This window comes from Megalopta genalis, chromosome 13, assembly GCF_051020955.1.
Source record: "Megalopta genalis isolate 19385.01 chromosome 13, iyMegGena1_principal, whole genome shotgun sequence".
Lineage (NCBI taxonomy): Eukaryota > Metazoa > Arthropoda > Insecta > Hymenoptera > Halictidae > Megalopta > Megalopta genalis.
In genome coordinates, this window is record NC_135025.1 from 340,347 (window position 1) to 364,144 (window position 23,798).

Sequence of the window (23,798 nt, forward strand, 5' to 3'; positions counted from 1 at the left end):
ACGCAAACCACTGGACTCTCTCACAGTCTAATAGCAACCTCCCAAGAGTAAAGACGTACAAATAGTCTAAAGACGTACGCATAAAGTTAAATAAAACACATTACAAGTTAGCCAAATTAACTGTTTCCTTTATTACCGAAAAGCCATCGTCCCCAGTTCTCAGAGAATCCAGTTTAAGAGAACATAATACCAAGCAAACCGCCACACTGTCGAGTAAATAAAGTTCTCCTTGTACAGATCAACACCTCGAATTCATTTTGCAAACTCGCATACTCAAAACATCCGATACGTTTTACGTTCAACGTTTCGCATCTGTTAGTGCACAGCACTAATGTCTTTATGACACGGACGTGCCTAGCCGGCTATTTTTTGAGTTTAGGTTTTTGGGACTTCGCTTCTCTCGGCCTCGATGGCCGGGACGAGTCATAAAGAAGGAAAAGTTCCGAAGGGTCAGCCTGACATTGTATTATGACGGTAATGCCTGGAGGAACTTTCCTGCCTTTGCCGGGGCGATGCGGACGTGTGCTTTGGAACGGACTCGCTGATTGACTATTGCCACAAAAAAATCGGGCAGGGCCAATCGGCGAATATTGGAGGTGCGTTGGAGGGATGGCAGTCTTTATTTTATACCGTCCACATATATAGCGTCATAATTCGTCGCTATTACTGACGACGCTGTGACGCCCCAACACAGCATCGATGACGGTTATTTCAAACGAATGTAGAGAATTATGAACTTGACACAAGGAACATAAGGCCGATAAAAGAAATTGCGTAACCATTGATTATGAAAGTGGTACAATTCCAATTTCCATAGACAGGTGGCGGGTTAGTGGCCACCGGTGACTTCACAATTGTTACTATTTTAGGTTACTTATTTTATTTTCCTCCAACAATGGATAATTTCATATTCACATCGGATAGTGATATAGGTAAGAAGAAATAGTAAATCAATGTTATGACAATTGAGAATATTTATTTTATTTTCAATAAATTTACATAGAAATAAGACCCATGAATGTAAACAAAAGAATAACGAACTGTGATATAGAAGAATCAAGGAGTGCATTTTGCGCGCGTTTCTCCCCACCCCACGACCCTCGCGCGTTTCTCTCCACCCCACGAGCCTCGCGCGGCGCGCCCCCCCTCCGCCCTCGCCATTTCGCGCGGCGCGCCCCCCATTCCCCTTGCCTTTCGCGCGGCGCGCCCCCCATTCCCCTCGCCTTTGCGCGGCGCGCCCCCCCATGCCCCTTGCGGCGCCCCCCCAGCGCGCGTTTTTCGCGTGAAACCCCCCCCACAACGCCGCATGCGCGGCGACCCCCCCCCCCTCCCCCCTCGCTCGGCGACCCCCCCCTCCCCTCCCCCACACCCCCTAAAATCTTGTCATTGCGCGGCTTGAGATGACGTTTGGGAGGAGGTATTAATGATAATACTAATTAGCTATTAAACTATGTAATAATCAAATATCTATATCATATCAAATACATCAATTATATCCTCTTACAATTTATACAAACACGTATCTAGAATCGAAGATGTAATCAAACTAGGAATTTTCAATTCAAAGTAACCCATTATAACCTAGCAATACAAATTTATTAAGTCAACCGAAAAGTAATCTAAATCTTTCCTTGTCTTTCTTCCAAAAAAAATACATTTATTTATTAAACAAATCATACATTTTAATCAACTAAATAATTTACACCATTTTTCAAACACCTTTTACCACCATAGAAGCAGTTCTTGGATTCTTGGATTCTTCGACATATCGTATGTCCGGCTATTGGGGACGACGTCCAGACAATCTGGACGCCAACCCTGGTCACGTCCGTGTCATAACTGCTCGCAAAAACTCTACGTGTTTCTTCCTTCCCGATGGAACAACATCTGCCAACATTCAATTTTATCCAAACCAAACAAACTGGACTTGCACCGCTTTCAAAACAAACGCTCCATATTTATTCTTACAGAAACTAGCTCCACTGTCTTCTTCCCTACCAGTCTCCCCGATACATCTTTTTCTTTTACTTTTTCTTTTTCTTATTTATGCAAAGTCTTCCCTACTTTCTTCCCATCTTTCAACTTTCAACCATAAATCTTCCTTCGCATCATCCACTTCACAGCATCTAATTGCCGAGAGTCCACTGCGGAATTCAGAAAACTGTAATCATACCATACCTTTCAAATCACATTTATATTCACAAACATTTATCATACACATACTTATTCTTCTTTAGGAATAGTTCATCAAAACTATCTTCATTTCACCAATCTGTAATACAAAACAACCTTCACCATTCATCTATTCGATTAAACTCATCTTAATATTAATCATTGCAACATACCTGGCTAATGCATTTCCTAAACTGTCTGCATTTTTATTCATCTAAACTTCTTCTTGGTTCGTCCAACGCGAAAATTCCGTAATCTTTACAAAAAAAAGTCTCCGCTATGGCAAGTCTTGTAATTATAGAGGCTGGAACCTGAAATTAGCATTCTAGAAATCAACCAATTTACTTTACTGTTTTCTGCTTAACGATACTTTACCCACCGTCCAGCACTCCAGCGACCCCTCTTAATAAATTTATATTCTTATATCTTAATGGTTTACTTTAAATTCATAGTTTTATTACGTCTCTCATCATAGATTTCGGTACAAAAATTAAACAATAATATTTATGTATCGATAGTCGAAAGTCCTTCTGTACTGTCTATTCGACCTAATATAACAAGTATACCTGTAAATAGGATAACTGTTTAGAATTACGTCCACTTTACCTGCTTTTTTTAACGTCTTTGCTATATTATATCGTTATTATAAATGAATCGCCATAATTAATGTTTTTTGGTTATCCTGCAGTACACGCTGCATGTGGCGCCTCTGTCGAAGAAAACATGAAGCTCCGTTCCGATATCGGTACAGCGCCAATTAATCCAGCGGGAAAACGCTGAAACCGCTAGCCAAAATCTATCGCCGATAATTTGACTAACAGTTTGAGCCTTTTGTCACTGCATCGATTGGCGCTGTACGGATATCGGAACGGAGCTTCATCTTTTCTTCGACAGAGGCGCCACATGCAGCGTACACTGCAGGATAACCAAAAACCGTTAATTATGGCAAAATTAAGGTATTAGAAATTTAATCAAGGGCATGGAACTGTTCGAGAGAATCTACAGCACGAGGCTTTGACAGAAGGTCGGAACGGACCGTTCTTGTTCGAATTGAACAAGTCACGAAGCGTAAACTTTCCGGATTTTTTTTACTACTTAACAGTGATATTTTTAAGAAAAACGCTGTTCGCCTTTACTTTAGGATATTTCTATGGACGTGCAATCCAACCCGGTGTATACTTTTTTCCACAACTTCTTCATAATTCTGTTGACCGATGCCATACGTACTTTGTGAAATTCCCGGTCAGCTCTGTCCAGTGTTGCACTGTACGCTTCCAAATTTAATATCGTTTCTTGTAAAGTCTGATTTAAGAGAGAAAAAGGTAGAGAGAAAGAGAGAAGTTAAAGCAATTCTTCTTTCGTCGTCGTTGCTATCGTTTTCTCGTTGTTGTTATATCGTTGATTATTAATTGTATCTATGGTTGGTAAGTATATCTGTAGTCGACAATGTGTCGATAGTTGGTCGGTTATATATAACTGATGTATCTATAACTCTAATTCAATACGTCGGAACGGAAGATTCGTATGTTACGATAAGCGGGAGCGTGGACCGACGATAGTTGAACAATCTACGTTTATTTTTCAAAATTGCGTCGTGTATAGCAATTTTGTCAGTTTTTTGTTCGTAGAGCTGCAGTCGAGGTAATGGCGTAACGTTAAAATTGTTACTCTAGACTGTCGTTAAATTTGGCCAACAGTTTGAGCGTTTTGCCGCTACTCCAATTGGCGCTGCGCGGACATCGGACGGAGCTTCCTGTTTTCTACCAACGTGGCGCCACAATCGATCACGCGTCGATACGGTAGAGCTGCATAAAAACAAAACACACATTGATTGTGGCAAAATTATAGCATAAAATGGTAAACCAAAGAATACCGAATTGTTCGGGAGGATCTGTTTCACATTCTTTATCATGTTCGTTTAATACGATATCGATAAATTAGATTCTCTCTCGAACAGTTCCGTTTCCTTGGTTAGGTTCATTAGCAACTTTGATCAACGATCAACGATCAACGATAACGCAAACATTATATATTTATATTGTTTTAATATAATTATATTGCAATAGTAAGCTTATGTTTCTTTTAACTTTATCAACAATTATAAATATTATACGTAAACGTAGTACATACAAGTCTTACGTATATCAATTATCCTGATTAAGAAAGAAAGAAAGACATATTAAATTTCCTCAAATTATATAACAAATTAAAGCGATAATTTCTGCGCTAAGAGTGCGCTAAAAGAAATGAAAAAATTATGTTTTCATTTCAGAATTTATTAGGGATTATTTCGATGTTAATTCTGTCGCTTCGAACAACGGTATATCGCGTGTCGCAATCCTTTTTGCCAAGTAACGTTTGTTTTCAATTAACAGCACGGTTACAGAAAAATGGTAATCATAGAATGTGTTGATCGATGATCAATTATAATCGCACAAGTTCTGCATCGATGTTAACGCATCGAGTTTATTCACGATATTATCTAGAGTCTTGAATTTTTCTGCACCAGTTACTCTAGAGCATTCTAACGTTCTACATATTGTAATCACGTTGCCTTCTCGATCCACTGTTTCGGCCGTTACAACAACTCGAACACCTGTAGAAAAATTAGAATGCCGATAAAATGAACGGTGATCGAGCATACTTGTGTAACATAATAGGAAAGAAATTTACCGAGGATGCCGGATCGTCGAAGCCGGATCTCGTACAAAGAATTTTCCATGATCCGATGTGAGAGCAAAAATTCGCCGGAAATAGCATATTTCGATGCCTCGGTAACGGTTGTTTTTCTCTCGGTGCCATTTCGAGCATGAATAAGTGTTACCGGTCGAGAAAATCTAATCGTAACTTCTTCATCTTCGTCGCAAAAATTTCGAATACCCTGCAAACAAAGTTTTCTCACGCTTTGCGTTCTTTGCGATATATATAAAAATACAATATATATAAAACATGTACAGTTAGCCAGATTCGCTACGGTTCAACGTGTGTGCGACGTTACAATTTTAAATAACCTTGACAAAATGAATATCAACAGGAGGAGAGAGAAACCTTGAAACGATCGAACTCGGGTGAAAACGAAACGACTCTATACGGAACTTTCGGGACAGTATCTTAGCTGCCATCTGCGCGGTAATTAGAAATTGTTGAGAAACTAAAATTCGATCCAGCGGTTTGCACGCGCTGTTCTGGAAAAAGAATTTGCCGGTTAAAGAGCGCCCGTTAATCCGTAAACACGTTTACCCGAACGATTCGCGCGTTTCTGTTTGTTCGACGAAGCGTCGTTTATGCGGGTAAGAATCGGGTTACACGTAGCACTGACCGATTATTAATCTGCCGACGAATACCAACTAGAAATCTAGACCGTGGGATCGGGTCAGTTCGAACGCGCGCGCGCGCACCAACCTCCTGGCACTCTCTCGCATGGAAATAGCGTCGAGGGACTGCGACGCATCTTCGAATCGTTCGCCGTTCGATAAAGAAGATAAGAGACGATACGATGCGTCGCGGTGGGAAAACCACTCTACGTTTTGCACAGAATTTGCCGGCGTTGCTTTCGTTTTCGACGATCGCGCACGATGCGAAATCGCTCGGTGTATCTTACGAAATCGTTGAATAACCCGAAAACGTTGACGCAGTTTCTCAATTATTTCCGTGGACCGCGTCCTATCGAGAGAAGAGCTTGAAAAAGCGGTAAAGAGTCGGTAAAGGCGGTAAAAGCGGTAAGGAGGTCAGAGATTTTACCGAGCAGCTAAACTCGGACGATATCCGCGATAGTCTCGCCGACGTCTATGTACACGCGTGTACAGCGATGCGCCATAGCGAGTCACCGATCATTTTATCGTCGCGATCATAGGCGTTCTTCTTAACGAGGATCTTGATATCCGAGCCTCGTTCCCATCGCGAACGCCATCGGCGGCCTCCCCCCCCCCACCTTTTGGAAGATCGTCACGTCCGTTGGTCTCGGCTCGCGACCACGACGTCGAGTACTTTACGGACGCGACGACCTTACGACCCGTTTCCCGTTCGCGGTAGCTCAGGGTGGAAACGTAACGTTTTTCGAACGTCCCGGTTCTGGTCGCGCGCGGCGAGACGCGGCCGAAAGCGTAGCGAAGCGAGAACGTCCAGAGGCGTTGAAGGAGATCCCGCTTAGAGGAGCCGCGGGTTGCGAAGCGAACTTCGAACCTAAATCGTGATGCGTCTTCGTTCGATCGATGCCGTATCCGTGGATCGGTGAATTCGAGTTGGAATCGTATGCTCGTTCGTCGTAGAGAAAAAGGAAAAGAAAACGAAGAAACGTCTATCGTCCGCTTGCAAAGTAAATACGCGCGTAGACGGTGGCGCGCGCGCGCGTCTCGATTTCGCACCGGTTCGAGTCAGCGGCGAGTGCTATCGTACATAATATATACATTATACGTACGTATCGTATGCACCGCGTGGCCAGCATCCGTCGGTGTTGGAAAGCTCGGTGCTCGAAGAACCGCCGAGGAGCCGCATCGTGTTTCCACGTTGCGAGAGGCCGTTCCCGAGTCAGCGCGAATAACGATTTCCATTACCCGCGTTGTTTCCCCCGTGATATCGCGTGTTATCCGTTCGCGGAAGCGGGTTTTGCGCGTTGTTTCGTTAGTCTCGTTACGAGGCACCGCGCCGATTCGAGGCCGTGGGGCCGGGACCGAGATCGGGATCGGAACCGAGACTGATTCCGAGACCGAGACCGAAACCGAGACCGAGACCGAGACCGAGACCGAGACCGAGTCCGAGAGACGAGAGTCGATTCGATCATCGAGTCTCTCCGCTTCGGGGGGACGTCTTTTTCCAATACGGCGGGGCAACAGGCAACGGACTCCCGTCCATCGGCGTTTTTCGATTTTCGGACGCGTCCCTGTCGCCGTCGGTTCGCAGTCTAAGTCTACGATTTACGTAATTACTTTCACCACGAGCGTCGTTCGCCTTCGCTTCTTCCAACGTCGATCGTTCGGTCGCGTGTCTCCTTTTGTCCGCGCGGGCGCGGAGCGTGTCGGTCGCGTGCCCCCTCCGAATAGCTCGGTTTACGCGTACCCGGCGTCGTTGAAAGCTTCTTACCCGCGATTGCCCCCAGTCCGTTTAATTTCTCGACGAGACAAGGGCGAGGCTCGAACAAGATGTTCGAATTTTGCCGTTTGTCGCTGGCTCCGAACGTCCGTAAATTACGATATCGATACGATATACCGTCGGATTCCGTATTCGTTGTATATCGATACGATCCACGGAACGTTCGTTTCCACGGCCGTTTCATAGTTCGCAGTTTCCAGCAACGAACGATCGTTTCGTAACCTTCCTTCGTAACACCGTTTTGCACGCGGGGTGGAAAGCGTCGACTGCTCGGGGACAACTCCTCGACCGTGGCAAACGGCCGTGGTCGCCTCGCGCCTCGCGTCGATTCGCTTCCAGATATTAGATTTTCGATCTCGCTTTCGACGAAACGTTCCGTTAAAAATATTCCGCCGGATAAAAATCAAGGGGCGCGTCGCGATAAATATTCTATCGTCGCTCCCGCGCGGCTCGTTAGCGCCGAGCGAACGAGGTTGCACCGATCCGTGGCGCTTTTTTCTATTTGCAGCTGGTCCCGTCGGCGCGGCGATTTTTCGGACGGTCGCCGCCGAGCGCGCGAGTGCTCGAGAGCACGGTGCCGACCGTTAACGAGTTACGCGTATCGCATAAATTTCCCGCGAACGTGCTCGCGGGACGTTTCCCCATTATTCGCGTCGAACGCCTTAATGAGACGCGGTGGAATGTTTGGAATACGTTTAGCGATCGGCTGCGAAACCTGCCGGCGCTTCGCTTCGCTTCGCTCGACGTCGCGTCGCGTCGAATCGTATGTTGCGCGCAGACGGTGTCCGAAAGGTGTGCCTTTCGAGCATCGAGCGGCGGGCGCGCGGCAGCTAGTCAAGGATAACGCCTACCGTGCTAAAATTAAATATCGCGGCACCTGTGGCGAGCTACGCGTAACACGTTTCGAATACGCGCGCAACTTCTTCGCCGAATCCTTCCGCGAATCCTTCCGCGGCCTTGGCCGCGTGTCGCGAATCGACGCTACGACGATCGATCGTATCCGAGCAGGAAGACGAGGATCGGTCGCGTCGTCGCTTCGACGATTCCGCGCGCGTTCGCCAAATTGCCGAGGATAATTATCGTAAAACCCTGTAACGCGATTCTCGGGCGAGTCGCTCGCGGTTTCTTATCCCTTGCATCCTTGGAGGATATCGTAGATTATTTGCTACGATACGATCCGACGTTTCGAACGATTCCGCGCGTCGCGTCGCCGCTTCCGCGAACCGTGCTCTCGCTCGGGTGTCTCGACGTCGGATAAAATCGCCGTAAAAGGTCGGTTTAAAGCGGAACGCGGAACACGCGTTATCCGCATTCGAGACGGTCGAACGCGCCGCGGAAGACTACTCGGCGAACGAAATTGGCAAAATTCGAACGCGATTCGAAGAATTTGGCACGAACTGACAAATGACAAAAAGCCACCGAGCGGCGCTTCGTGTCGCGTCACGGCGAGGCGAGGCGAGGCGAGGCGAGGCGAGCATCGAGAAAGCAATATCAGCACCGTGTAATTACGCTTTCTGTCGACGAGGTGACGAAAGTCGGTCGAACCGTGAATGGGGAAATCGGGTATCCGCGATGAACCCTCGCGCGCGGCGAGGTCGTTGCGTAAGCGACTTGGCGCGAAGCGAAACGGAAAGAGAGGACGCAGCCTCGCGATAAAGGATGTTGGTCGGTGTCCCCGAATAACTCCGACAAAGGAATTTCCTCTCGGCGTGTCCCAGGAGAGAACGCTACGCGGCCGGTCGAAGGCGTTACGCGACCGCCGATGCGACGCGACGCGTCGATCTTGGGCACGCGCGATCGGCATGTAAATACTGCTCGGTGCCGACGACGGTTGCGTAACGTTGTTTAACGTCCTCCAGACTCGCCGGCTCGCGGGCTCGCGCGTACAGTTATCGTAACGGTCGAGGCGTTTTTACGAAAATTTACGATCCGATTCGAAGACGCGGTTGTCCGGTTACCGCCATATCGGGCCGCGTCGCACTCGCGTTGTGTCCGCTCGAGTCGTCGCAGCGTCGACCTTCTTCGACGCGATACGCGAGCCGAGACCGGATATATCGTTCCGGTTCTCTTCCAAACTCGTGGCTTTTCATATATAGAATGGTACCGGCAACTCGTGCTCGATCGAAATTTACGGCCGATGCGAGCAGCTCGTTGCCATGGATCGGCCCTCGTCGATAGAATCGCGAAGGGTCGAGAGAACCGTAAAAGCGAGGTTGCGCATCGTCGTCGCAGTCGCGTCGCGACGCCTGAAAAGCCGGCGTTCTTTCATCGAGAACAACGCTGCGATTCGTCGCGTTTCTGGTCGAGGTTGCCGCGCGCGGATCTCCGCGCTTTCGCAATCGGCGGATACGCGCGCGACGCTGCCCGACCACCTACGCTTCTCTCGGCAGTTTCTGCGATGTCCTACACACCGTGCACAGTGCACCAAAAGCATATTCGAAGAATAAATTTGATTCGAATGTTCGCGCGCGCTTCGCGGTAATCGGTATGGCCAGCGAACGATGCGACATCGGATGCGAGACGCGACCACGGGGCGTCGTCGAGTCGACGGGAGAAAGGTGCGAAACTCTCGTTTGAACGGACCTCCCGACCGATCACGCTCCCGGGGTGCGGTGTAGAACGAATCGATCGGAATCGTTTGGAAACGTACTCGAGACGCGCTCGGGTTTTCGCGAAGAATCGCCTTTTTCCCCCGACCGTGCCTATGTATCGCGAGGAACGCACGCCCCGCGCATCCATCGAACCGTCGCGAATCGTTCGCCGCGGCAACGTTTGCATCGTAAACTTGCCGTTAGGTGCGCCGCGCGATTCAACGGGTTTCTTACGTTTACGCGCGACGAGTCGTGCGCGGGTTACGCACGGGTCGGGAGCATCGAAAACGCTTTCGTCGGAGCCGTAAACACCATCGATCTTCAATTAGAACATGGAAATAAAAGCCAACCGACGCGATATCGGTTATTTTTAGCGAAACTCTCGCCGCGTAATTGGCCGCGTAATTGGACGCGTAATTGGTCGCGTAATTGGCCGCGTAATTGGCCGCGAAGCGAAGGCGGCATTTACCGAAATGGCTCGGCAATGATCGGCTTATAAATAAGATATTAAAATGTTAATCGCGCGGAGGTAGCCGCGCGCTAAGCAGCCGTCGCGGGTCGCGGTCGTCGAAAGCGATTTCGCGGACGGTAAGCGCGCGCTGGACGACAGCCTCGCTGCCTAATTGCACGCGTACGGACCGTGCACTTATAGAGCGCGTATCGTATTCTTGGGGCGAGCGAGAGACGCGGCATTTGGAATACTCGAGATATCGCGAAACGGGAGGCCGAGTCACCTTGGCGGCGTTTAGAAATCCGAGAAGGAGCTTCGAGGTGAGATACGCCGATGCTGTCGCGGCGGTCTATGCTCCATCTCGCTTCGTTTCGCGGTGTTCGAAGGCGATTGTTCGGACGCGAGGCAGAGAAACGGTCGTCGCGCGTCGGAGGGACCTCGAATTCCGCGATTCGTGCATGCGCGCGCGTGCGCGCTCGCTCGGAGTCGAGCCGAATCATCGCCGTCGCGCCGCTGAAACGTTGAAACACGCCGAGACGCTGGATCGCTGGAACGCGTGGGTTCGCACTTGTTGCGTCGCTGGGTGTCGCGCGGTGTACCGGTACCGGTGTATCGCGCCCAAGGCTACCTTCACCCATTTCAGTGCCACCCACACGATGTTACGCACCGTGCGCTTCGCGCTCGACGCTTCGTGCTCGTCGCCGCCGCTCTCGCGCCCGCGCGAACCGCGACGAGCGACGACGCTCGCCGATGAATTAGGCCCGCGGTTTGCGGTCGCAGCCGCGCGACGTAACGGGGGGAAACCGGCGATGACTCGGCTCTCGCAGCCAGGACCATTTTCGAGCATCGCGACCGTACGCGGGACCGTTCCCGATCGGAAGGTTCGGCGAACCCGATTCGCGACGATCGCGACCCCGGATATACGTCTTTCGATTCCTCTCGCTGGTATTTCGTGATCCGTTGGAACAACGATATTTGCGAAGCGAGCGCTCGTCGAAGCACGATATCGGTGTTGCTTTCGAAGATGCGGCGTACGAGCAGCAACCGTCGGAGACGATCGTCGCGCGGCAAGCTAATTCGTCGTTCGCCGTCGTTCGAAATTCAGCCCCGGGTCCCGTTTTTATCGGGGTCCCCTTCGCGCGCCCGTGTTTTCGCGTGCTCGCGGTATCGCGACAACCGAAATAAAGAACGTCTCGCGCGACGGCCAACAACTTTCGCGCGCGAGTGTGCGGCGCGTAGACGCGAGACGCTCGCTGTAGCTTCGAGGATCGACGTCGTTGCTCGTTGCTCGTTGCTCGGAGGCGATTTCCGGTGTGCTCACCCTCCGGGAGTGCACTAAGAACGTTCGAGTAGCTCGTAAGGGAGAAACGCGAATAGAATTTGCGAGTCGATGGGCCGGCCGATTCGCCGAACGAGTTCGTTGCACCTTCGAAAGTCCGGCGAGCGAGTCCAGATTCGGCAGTGCGAATCGGTAACTGGCGCCAAATCGTGCAAAAAGTCTCCGACACGCCGCGCCGCGCCCGTCGCGTCGCACCGGCACACAGGTTCGGTAAAGTATTTTTAAAACTTGTTCGACTACCTCGGACGCGACCCGGCCCATCCTGGAATACCGATTCGGCGAACACGGTGCGGCGGTTCGGTCGGGCCGCTTCCCATCTTAGAAAATCTTAGCCTCGATACGTTCGAACGTTTCTCGAATCGTTCGTTGCCGGAAATCTAACGCGAGTTTCCGAACCAGGTTCGTTTTCGCTCTCGAAACGCGTCATCGATCGACTCGAATGGAATTTCAACGTTGTCGGATTGCTCGCGTACGTTCGAGTAACGCGAAATTCGCGTTCCGGAGATAGATCTTGCTTTGTTACGAACCCGACCCGGTTGCGAGCATCGTAGATTTGCATTTTATCGCGTCGAGCACGCGCGGCTGGAAGCGTAAAAGTGGGCGAATCTGTAAGGCGCGAGGCGTGAAACTGTAAAGCGCGAAGCATCCGTGCGTAGTTTATTCGGAATCGGTGGCGCGTTGGTCGACGCAACGACGGGAAACGCGTCCCGAGACAACGTTCAATTTTGCCGACGATCGATCGAAAAACCGAACGACCGCCGAACGAAAGACGGTGTCGCGGTCGCGGAAAAACCGTCGTCGCTCCGGCTGCTCGCGCTTCGAGCCATATACGGGTTTAGCCTAATTTCAGGCGCGCCTCGCAACGAGTCCGAAGCCACCTCTTCGAATCTCTCGGCTATTTTGCAACGGGCCACTCAACCCGCGTATTTATCTCCTCGCTCCTCTTCTTCTTTCGTTGGTGCTGTTTACTCGATCGACGAATGCCTCTCGACTTTTCCGTTCGGATCTTTCACCCTTCGAATCTTCTTCGCCCATTCTTCCTATTCGTTGCATTTTCATAACAAACTTCCCACTCTCCCGTACACTTTGTTTCGTTCTTACTGCTTATTTGCGGAATACGCGACCCTACGTCGCCGCTGATCGAACGGCCGGCTTCGGAAAATAAACCAGCGAACGTCTCGCGTTTCAATTTCAATCTCGATTTAAACTCGAACGAACGATCGGCCCGCGGAAAGCTCTCGGTTATCGGAAACTTATCGGTCGACACCCGTCCGGCTTCGACGTCCGAGTCGAAGGAACTGGACCAATTACGAGTTTCACGGGAACGCAAAGTTCAAAGGTCGAGCGAACTTTAGCAACGTATTTCGCACCGCGGGATCGCAACGTCGGCGATCGCCGGGTGCAGATATCGTTGACTTTCGATAAATCATCGGCGATTTCGAAAGCTGCCGCGGTTTCGCAACGGTCCTGAACCGAGAGAGGCACCGAGCGGTTTCCATGGACGCGGGTGTCGCGGTCGATTCCGTTTCTTCGCGGACCACGCGTTCGAACGCGGCTCGAAAAATCTGCCGCGAGCAGAAAATGGTGAACTCGTACGAGAGTGTGCCGGCGCAGTCCCCGTACGAGATTTCTCGGGAAAGTCAAGAGTCTAGAATCTAGAATCTAGAATCTAGAATCTAGAATCTAGAATCTAGTATCTAGAATCTAGAGTAATTGGCTGCGTCTCGCCGTCCCGCACCGCGCCGCGCCGCGCCGCGCCGCGTCGGGGCAAGGAGAGCAAGTTTTTCATTCTTTCGGGGGATATCTATTACCGGCGAGCGTCGTTAATCCCTTTGCTTACGGGACAACAACTGTTACGTGATTTATTATGGAACTATTTCCACCGCCGGCTTTCATAATCCGCGCTCGCTCGCAAGGTCTGCGTTTCGAAACTACGAACTTTTATCCCGTTACAGCTGATCGTCCGCGCTGCGATTTCCATTCGATTCGATCCGATTCGATCCGATTTTCGAATTTTTCGGCGGTCGCGAGACGCGCGGGTGGCTCGATCCCATAGATTCGAGAGGCGTCCGAGAGGCTTTCGACGCTTGCGACGCTTCCGACGCTTCCGACGCTTCCGAACGCGTCGACGCTCGGTTCGCGAGAAACCGAATTTCAAGTTGGAACTTTTAGAAAGCGACAGGAATCGAACGCGTTCGTTCGATCGCTGGATATTCGCGATTCTTCGAGGACTTTCGCGGCTGGCCCGACTGGCCCGGTCACGTGGCCGTGCGAGTCGTTCGAACGCAACGGTCGTGACCGGCGACGCTGGCCTGGCGCGTACTTTCAACGAATTTCACGGCAATTCGTTGCCAATGAGATCAACGAGCCGGCCGCGTTGATACGGTGAAACGATTTCCCTCGCCGGACAACGTTTGCAGCGGCCATCGGTTATTTTGGAGAAAAACGTTCCGACGCGTGCCGATGGTGTTCGAGAGAAAACGCGTTTCCCGTTCTTCAGAATCGTTCGCGTTTTCGATCCGAATAGGAAACGCTGGTATCGCAAACCCGGGATCGCGGTTATTCGAAACGAAATTTCAAGGGCATCCACGGTTCTCGGTTCGCGACGCTGCACGCGTTCTCGCCGATGGTTCCCACGATGCTCGAACGGATATCTCTCTCGACGCATCGGGACGTGTCCCGATCGAAATTCCGTAATCTCCTTCGCGGATAATAATAACCGCGTACCTACGAAACGAATCGTGAAACCGCGAGCGAACGGTACGGACGCCATTGTTTCCACGGACCACCACCGTGTCTCTCTTTCGATTCCGATTCTCTTCCGACTCGAGCCCGAACGAAACGAAGAGAGCGTGACTCGGCCCGAGAAGAAACAGATACGTATCTGCGTGGCAGAGAATGCACCACCGACCGTGCGATCGCGGCGATCTCTCGCCGTCCCATCATCCCCTGTTCGCGATTTCCCCCGATAAGAACATTCGCGTCGCCGGTCGTCGCATCTACGCTGCCGATCGTCCACGGCGCTATCGAAGTCGTTCTTACGCGAAACGAGCGCTGCGAACAAACAGAGATCGACGGAAAATCTCGACGCTCGACGGTTCGTCTTTTCGAGAATCTCTCGACGCTCGGTCGAGTCCCTCGAACTTTCCCCGAGCAGTCTCGCGGTTGAATTTCAAGTTGTGCTGGAACAGTTGGACGTCGGAGATTCAATACCGTCTGCTCGGCGACGGTACAGCTTGCGTACGGAGAGCCTTTCTTCCAATTAGGCGTGGGATCGTGCAGTGTCGTCGATTCTACCATTTTTCTCGCCGTTTTACGACACCGCTCGTAAAACATTCGTTCGAGTCGTAGCGGACCCGCGACGCGGAGGAAAAGAATTTTCGGACGCGTAAATTCCAACCTTCCCATGTGCGCGCCGTACGCGGACAGGTCTCGAGGACCCGTCGTAAAAGCGACAAAGTCCAGATGTTGGGTCTCGTCGTTTCGGAGTCCTCGCAGGCGACGACGCTTTTCGAAATTGTTTCACGAGAGGCGATTCTCCCTTTGTCCGCAAGGATAACGAATTTCCCTCTCCTTCTTTTTTAGCAATTCGGAAACTCGTCGACCGGGTTCATCCGGACATACCTGGTCGGTCGAGTCGAGTTCTTCGAAAAGCGTTGAACGGTCGAACGATCGTTGTCGTTGTCTCGCAGATATATTCGTACGCCGTACATTCGTACGCGGCTTCGTCCCTACGGACCATGCGCGTATTTGTTCCCGCGAGAACGTTGCAAAGATACGCCGGTTGCGATTCGACTTTCGAATCTACGATAACCGGTCCATTATCGAAATAACGTGGCATTTTACTCGCAACTCGTAACTTGAAACTTTGAACGAAAAAGAAACGCGCGTCGAGCGGACCGAGGAAGAGTCGAAAGTACGACGCACCTGTTCCGAACCGATGAGTCCGAGTTCGAGACCTAGACCGACGAGCCGTGCGCGCGACCGGTATCTCGCCCCGCGCGTATCTCCGTCTCCGCTCGAAGGATAACAAATTTTATGGTGCACGGAAACGGAACCGGGGAATCACCGTTTCCTGGATCTTTTAGGCAGTCCGGTCGCGCGGTCGCGCGGTCGCGGAGCGACCGACGGGTAAACGAACCCCGCGTGGAACCACCTGTAGACGATAGACCGGATAAGGCACGAACGAATCGCACCGACCCGACTGTAATAAAAGGGGAATGCCGGCGTTGGTGCACGCTAGGCTGAATACGAGACTTCCGGCGCGGAGCGCAGCGTCGAATTCCCAGAGAACGAATGCGCGCCGACCTCGGGTCGACCCGCGAAACTCGGTACCGGGCTGGTCCGTGCCTCCTGGCCGCGGATTCGGACGGTCGATCGGTCGGCGCGGCGTCGATCGCGCGATCGCTTCGAGCCTGCGATTAATCGATCCACTGCGACGCGCGTACCGCTGCGATCGACCTCTGCTCGCGATTAGCGTAACCGTCGCTGCGACGCGACGGCCGCAACGACACCCGATCTCCGGTCTGGACGCGATACCTATGTATCGTGTCTTATGTATTATGTATTACGTGTTATGTATTATGCGCGATGCATAATCTATAACGCGAAGCGCGTAGCGGATGTTTGCGTCGCGTGAACGAGCAACGTCTATGCGCGAATACGGAGTTTTTTTAACGATCGAAGACGAACACGCGACAGGTCGACGGGTCCGGCGTCGAGCCGCGAGATCGTAGCTCGCCTCGGTACCAAAATGGCGATCGACGATCCAGCAGCGGTGTTTTCAGTTCCGCCAATGCGATTGCGAGCAACCTTGGCATTGGTCGCTCGTTCCCGCTCGTTCCCGCTCGTTCTCTTTCGTTCCCATCTCACGCTTCCTCTTTCTGTGCGAACGAGTTCCATTCATTTGCGCGGTCGGCGCGACGCGGCGTTCCTCGAGCGTTACGACGGCACACGCTTCCTCGGTCGCGCGCGGATGCCGCGGGAAACGCCGACCGGGTACATGCGAGGTACATACGTGCACGCGTACAGGAGGCGGACGGGTCGGACGAGGCGAGCGGCGGAGAGGACCGGGACCGGGACCGGGACCGGGACCAAACGGGTGACAAAGTCGCTTTACGAGCGTTGCCTTTACGACGTGCTTTCGCGATCTTCGCGCGACCGCTTCCAGTTCCACCTTGAACTTCCTGCACGAGGTAACCGGCTTCTCGTCGTATCGTCGCGACCGATCGTTTCCACGGAACGCCGCCGTTTTGCTCCGAGGCCCTCGCGAGGGGACACGTGTATCGCGATTGCGTGGGAATGCCGCATCCGGTGAGATCCGCGTCCTCCGAAAATGTCACCGAATAGAATATAGAATATAGAGTATAGAATATAGAATATAGAATATAGAATATAGAATATAGAATATAGAATATAGAATATAGAATATAGAATGAAATAAAACAGAGAATACAGAATATGTAGAACATAGATCTGTTCGAGAGCCGGCATTTTGTAACTTTCTCACCACCGTAAAGCCTTGCTAATTTTACAGCTCTTTCTTGCTAATTTAACGACTGCTCTCACCGCTTTCAATGTTACGAACCGCGCCGCACCGCACCGCTCATTGTTCCTGCAATTAGCTGTAACGTTTCACACGCTTTTCGGTTTCGTGCCGAATCGTTTCGATCGAAATCAGCTTCGTTCGGTTTCGTTCGATTCGTAAGGAAGATTCGAGCCCCGGTTTGTGCCCGCCGAGACGTTCCAGAGATTGTCCGGCCACGGAAAAAGCTAAATCCGTGAGAATCGATGTTTCCCTCGTTCGACTCGCGCGAAAATATAACGAACCGCGGCAGCGCGGCACCGTATCGCCGAGACAATCGTCGATCTTCGGAGCTCGATTATCCGGCCGGTCTTCGACCAGGGAAAGAAACACCGATTCGTTCGCCCCTCGGAAAATTAGAATTTCGCGAATAGTTCGGAGAACGCGCGTCGTCGATGGAACCGCGCGCGACCAAACTCCCGAAACGATCGTCGCGAGATCTTGGTTAAATTCGAAAACGATGGAGTAGAAATCCGATCGGTAAGATACGCTAAATAGTTAAATAGAGAAGCAATTCGAATCGAGCACAGATTTCTACGCGAAACAATCGGCCGGTTGGAAGATGCTCCAATTTATAAGGAGACCTATCCGAATAACAAATTCCTCGATTCCTTTCGAATTCGTATCCACTTTCCACGGTTGCGATTGTTTCACCACGCGCGCCTATCCGTTATTATGCGCGAACGACGTTTAATTAACCGGAATTACCAATGTTAACGAACGCGAGCTCGACCCGCGCCTCTTTCGAGCGCGCACGCGTCGGATTCGCGCCGCGTGCGCGCTCGCGCGATCGCCTCTTCGCAGCCAACGGGCGCGACACGAATTCAGCGCCGATTCGACGCCGATTCGGATACTTTGTTCGCGTTTTTCATTTCTTAGCGCGCGATGGCCGCGCGGAAACCGAAGACACCGGTCTTCGTGTACCGACACGGGGCTGACCGGCCTAACGATAAGCAGCGTCGAGGCAAATTAACTGGATGGACAATGGACCGGTAGGCTGTATACCGTTTCGGTTCGGTTCGCTTCGGTTTCGTTTCGTTTCGTTTCGTTTCGTTTCAGTTTTCACAGCCGGAACGGTAATTATCCTTGGCATCGGGAAAGGTCGCGCGGTCGTTCCGCTCGGTCGTTGCTACGATATTCCGGAGCGTTTTCAAGGTAGTTGATGCCAGCGAGAAAGCGCGAAGACGCGCGAGATCGCTCGTCGGCTCTAGACTGGTCGCGCGCGCGCGCCTAAACGCGAACTCGCGTACCTTCTTTCGAAATCTAATCGGCGCGGCGTCGTATTTTCGAGTAGCCCCAACCTTTGCGATTCGCGTATGAAATTCAAATGCGACACCGAAGTCGACGGAGCGCGGTCCAGGAACTTTTTCAACGGCGGAGAATCCATTAGGAAGAAGGTACCGCGGCGCGACGCGAACGCGCTCGGCGCGATAAACGGTTTTACGTATGCGCATAGTACATTAATAGCCGCTGCATGGACATTTCGATTTCATAATTTGCTCGACTCGCGCGTCCGTGTCCGCGTCCTATTTCTGCCAGCGTATAATTTATTCGCGGCGCGTTTCTTCTTCGCTTGCCATCGGGTACGCGATAACGAGCGATTACGCATAATTCGAAGAGACGCGAGGAGCGGACTAAAAAACGGACTAAAAATAGACGATTACGGCTCGCGCGGTTGCACGATCGCCGACAGGTGGATGCTGCTGGACGCGTTTATCGCATCCATTCTATGTTAAACGCGTAACCGTGCGAGCGATCGCGTAACGCGCGCGTATCCGCGTCGTGGCTGCCTTTCTTCCTATTCGCGCCGTACGTTCGGTCGAATATCGTTGCCCGTCGCTCCCAGCACGGAACGCGCGAAGCGTAAGAGGTATAGCATTTCGAAGTCGAACGCACGCGGTCCCCCGTCGCCGTTCGCGATAAACGAATGCCGCGAACGAGCACGCGACGCGCGATTCGCTTCTGTTCGACCAGAGTGAAACACTCCTCCGACTTCCGGCTCCTCTCGGGGACGCGAAGAAAAGCGGCGCTCGGCTCGGTTAATTGTACAAAGGAGAAAGCTAATTAGTAAAATCCAATTAGTCGTGGCATCGCTTTCGCGCGCCGCGAGATCCAGCCTCTCCTAATGCGCCACGCGATTTTGGCGGAGAGATGGTAATTAGCTGCGAGTCGTTCTCGTTGACGTCGAACACGTTCGCCATGTACGGATCGGTCTCGGTCTCCGACCGAGTATACACACCGGGGGTACACCGGGCGAGCAAGGTCTGGTTTAGGTCGGATGATGCAAATCGGGTTAGGTAATTGCTTTAATTTAGCAAACGCGCACGGTGAAAGCCGATGGTAAGTCTGGAAATGAAGTAATTGTTTTTTCCGAAACGCACGCGCGCGCGCGCCGCTTGGGTTTCTCCGGACGTAGGATCGACGTGGCCGAGAGCCGAACGGAACAACGAAGCCGTTCGCGATTCCGTTCGTTCGCTTCCAGCGTGCAAAATCCCTCCGATGCCGAGCTCGATCGAAGCTCCGGCGATTTTGAGAAGAAGCGAGGAAGCGGTTTACGAGATCGGCTTCCCCCGATCGCCGGATATTAGGCAGCCGCCGCGTTCCTCGGATCCTGCAAGCCGTAACAGCGCGCACCACGCGCCACACGCCTTTTCCATATCGGCCTTCTTTTCTCTCGTCCTGCAGCGTCGCCGACGTACCAACAGCTGCAACCAGACGTCCTCGGTGGAATGCGTTTCAGGTACTGGTGCACCGGCGCGGCGAGGCGGCGAGGCGGCGAGGCGACCGTGGCGACGCTGTACCAAGAATTGGGCCCGTCGCCCTCCGTGGAATGCAACCGTCGGGTAATGTCGTTTCGCGATTATGCTCTAGCACATATTCCCCAGGACAAGTACGCGTCCCCTCGTAGGCCCGTATCCCACGCGTGTAACTTCATCGCCGCGTCTCCTCTCGTCCCTCGCCCCTCGCATCGGCGCGGCGCTACGAGTACGCGGATCGTGCATCCGGATACGAAACGACGCGTACGCGCGGATGCTGCGAAAGACGCCGCGCCAACCGGAAAGCTCGAGTTTACGTTCCTTTCGGTCTCGTCGAAGGCGTCGACGGCGTCGGGGCCGAGGAATCGAGATTCTCCCCTCGAATTGTTCGCGCTGGAAGTCTTTGCCGTCGGAAGCAAGTCCATTGTATTCTCGCGAAGCGGTCTGGAAGCTCGATCGCGATGCGTCGTTCCCACCCAGTCTGGGGACCCTAGGCCGATCTAACGGACGTCGTTGGCACGGTGACAGCGTAGCCGCCGCGCCGCGCCGCGCCGCGCCGAGCCGAGCCGAGCCGAGCCGCGCCGGTGAACACAGGGGTCACGCCTGCAAGGGCCACGGGATAATGTCAAACGGCCGTAAATTACAGCCGAAGCGAATCCTCGCCGCGATATAACGTGGGAGTCGGAAGGCAAGCGAGCCGGGACATAATCGTGCGGAGGGATAACTCGCCCGGACTTTCCCCTCGTTTATTATTTTCACGATTAAACGGGCCGTGCCCCGGGGCCTTGCGCCGTCGCCTGGACGAAAGGTCGAAGCATCCAGCTTCGTCGATGGCTCGGTGGTGTCGTTGGCGAGGCTCGTCCACCGGAGTCTCGCGCGACTCCTGTCTCGTGTCTCGCGTCTCGCGTCTCGCGTTGTCTCCCTTGTTCCCTGTCCCTGACCGACGATCGGACTAAACCGCCGAACCGCTGTATCGGCCTGTTGCCGAGCAGCTAAACGTCGGCCGTTGGGTTCGCACCATATTTTTCGCGGTATCTTCGAGAGGCCCGCCCCTCTCGGCTACCGGAAGGCTTTGTCCGCGAAGACGAGTCGCGTCGCGTCGCAAACTTTGAAATTCCATCGGTTTCAGCGAGCTCGTCTATTTGCCAGCGGGATTCCGATCGTTGGACGTGATCCGACTGTATCGCTTTGCATCGGTGAATCGGGATCGTTGTGTACGGCATAAGAGAAACGACGAAGCGAATAAAAGAAGAAAAAGAAGAAAAAGAAGAAAAAGAAGAAAAAGAAGAAAAAGAAGAAAAAGAAGAAAAAGAAAGAGAGATAGGAGAAAGAAAGCGAAGGGGAACGAGACGGAAAGCGAGCTTCGGGACAGGAATAGAGTTCGAACAAACGAGATTCCTGAAAATGTTTCCCAGCTTCGTATCGTCGACCGATCGAAAATCCGCGTCTGTCCGCTGCGCGAGAAGAAGAGATCGAGAAATCGATCGGTCGAGAAAATGCCTCCGAGTCAACGAGATCGTCGAAACGTTTGCGGAACGTTCTATCAGCGCGTCCGGTATGCGGGATTTTTCAGCGTCGCGCGCTTCTCGATCGTTCGCCGTCAATCATTCGCATCGGTTTCCAGAGAAAGTATTCAAACTTGCCAAAGGAGAAACCGGAGAGTCTCGAAATTTATTTCCTCCTAATTGTACGCTTACAGGCTATCTTCCAGCCGCGGCTGGTCGGTGCAATCGGACTTTCTAATTAACCCTTGGTCGCCCGACCGATTTTTGACGACGCGCGTCGCGACGCTAGACGCGGTCGTTTCGACGATGCGAAGCGAACGCGAGAAGTCGTCGCGCGTTGGTCCGAAAGCGTTTCCGTGTTGCTCGAACGCGATCGCAGCTGCGGGTAACGCGTACCGGGGGGGGGGGCAGGATGTCCTCGGAACGTTACAATCGGATGGATAATAAAGGGGATCGATTCGTCGGTTGCCCGAAAGACGGAGCTCGAAGAGCTGCGGGGACGAACGGCGCGCGATCGTCCCGGTTACAGAAAACCTCGATTAATTAGCCTTAGCGGGATCGGTTCGCGCGCGCGTCCGCTCGGCTCCGTTCCCATGAGCTACTCCATAAATACATATCCGTGGATTTGCATAAACATCGGCGTTCCGGCGATCGGACTCGGTACAAGGAAGCGCGCGGTGAGATTTGAACGTGGGAATCGGCGCGAGGCGGCGGGAGGACGCGCGGCGGTCGAGCCTCCGCTCGCGATCAACGTCCAAATTAGAAAGTGCCGGTGGTCTTCGCGCGACTCTGTCAGAGAGCGCTTCGGCAACTTTTCCGGGACCTGTTATCGCGACAACCGATGATAGAATTCGGACGACCGAGGTCGAGCCAGGAAAGACGAACGCGGGCGGCCGACGTCTATCGTTTGCTCGACGGGAACGCGTCTCGCCGTCGACGCGGGTAACCTCGCATCTCAATTACCATGGAACTCGCTCGCGCGTAACAGCGAGTCGAAGCAACTTTTCCGCGGACGACGCCGCGCCGGTTTGCCGAGCGTTCGGCTTCGTTAGCGCCGCTTCGGCCGACGAGTCGCGTCGCGTCGCTCGATTTAGAAAGCGGTCCGATGAGCGTGCAATACGTAGCAGGACCCGCTCGCGTCGTCGCGTCGTCGCCGTCCAGCTTTCCGCCTACCCGTTCGTCGAAACCGACAGACGGAATCGCGATCGATGGATTTCCGTAGGCGATCGGTGTCCGCGCGAATCGATCGGCCGGCGAAATCGAAGATCCGCCGCGAATGTTGTCGCGGAATTCCGTAGAAACGCGATATTGAAATCGAAGCGTTCGTTCGAAAGACCCGAGCAGGTCGTCCGCGTGCTTTTAACGGTATCAGGAAGTCGGCACCTAAATAGGAGAACGAAGAGTTGGGAGAAGGTATCCTCCTCTCGCCTTGGGATCGAATTCAACGACGCGACGCGACGAGAAGCCTCGACGAGTGGCCTCGGAAAGAAGCATTTTCGAAGAACCGTTCGAACAACTATGACTGCTAATGACCATAGGCGAGCACCTCGAGCAGGCCAGGCCCCCTTTTCTCGATGCGATTAGCTCACAGTTTCTCTTTCCGGTCGACCCCTTTCCCGTCGATTTCCTGCAGCACCTGCGACCGTCCGCGCCAAATAAGCCGAATAAGGCCGCCGCCGCGCGCACTCGCGCGCACTCTGCGAGTCGAGATCCTCGCGAGCGTTCTCGAGCGGAACGAGACGGATCGAAGCGATAATTTCTTATTAATTTCGCCGAAATTTCGTCGGCATTTCGTCCGAATATCGTCCGAGCATCGTCCAAATTTCGCGCAAAAAACTACAACTCTCCGGATCCGTTCGTTTACTTTCTCCAGAAAACGATCATCGTCGACCGACGCTATTAAACGACCGCTTTTTTGAACGGACAGCCACCTCGTGGAAGAAAGGGTTCCGTAACGAACGCGTCGCGGAGAAATCGGCTGGGCAATTTCGCAAGCCGGTTAAAAATCCGTCGGAGCCCGACCAACGGATCATCGGCTCGGAACTGGTTCTTATATGTGGCTCGAATTACTATTAACGCCAATTAGCGGCCGTTATCGACGGTGGCCGGTGGACGGTCGAGTGTGACGAAACGATGCTCGCGAGAAGAGAAGAAGGAGAAGAAGGAGACGAGAAGAAACGCGTCGCATCGACACGGTGGCTGCCGGCCGTCGACCGTTTACGTTTGCGCGGATCGTCGTCGGTCGTACAGCCAGCCGACCTCGCGATCGAACGATCCGACGACCGTTTTTTCGTTTCTCGTTTTCCGTTTTT

The 23,798-nt window shown here is 52.6% G+C and overlaps 1 protein-coding gene across 11 annotated transcripts in view; it reads right to left on the reverse strand.

The window, feature by feature from the left end:
• Positions 1–1,574: 1,574 nt before the first annotated feature.
• LOC117228394 (DNA repair protein RAD50-like) overlaps positions 1,575–23,798 on the reverse strand; it is a 95,488-nt gene continuing 73,264 nt past the window's right edge. For 2 of the 11 annotated variants that reach the window (XR_013034619.1, XR_013034621.1), the window contains 6 exons: positions 4,846–5,053; positions 3,400–4,768; positions 2,552–2,738; positions 2,346–2,483; positions 2,224–2,272; positions 1,575–2,144 (listed from right to left, as the gene is read on the reverse strand). Coding sequence is in view for 4 of the 11 variants with exons in the window: in XM_076525829.1 (XP_076381944.1) it covers positions 3,886–3,977; positions 4,679–4,768; positions 4,846–5,053; positions 6,590–6,616 (417 nt within the window). In the remaining 7 variants the exon portion in view is untranslated. Of the gene's footprint in view, positions 2,145–2,223; positions 2,273–2,345; positions 2,484–2,547; positions 2,739–2,778; positions 2,888–3,308; positions 4,769–4,845; positions 5,054–5,491; positions 5,507–6,589; positions 22,751–23,798 lie in introns of those variants that run through there. The other 9 variants (XM_076525829.1, XM_076525832.1, XM_076525830.1 and 6 more) reach the window with 9 other exon arrangements.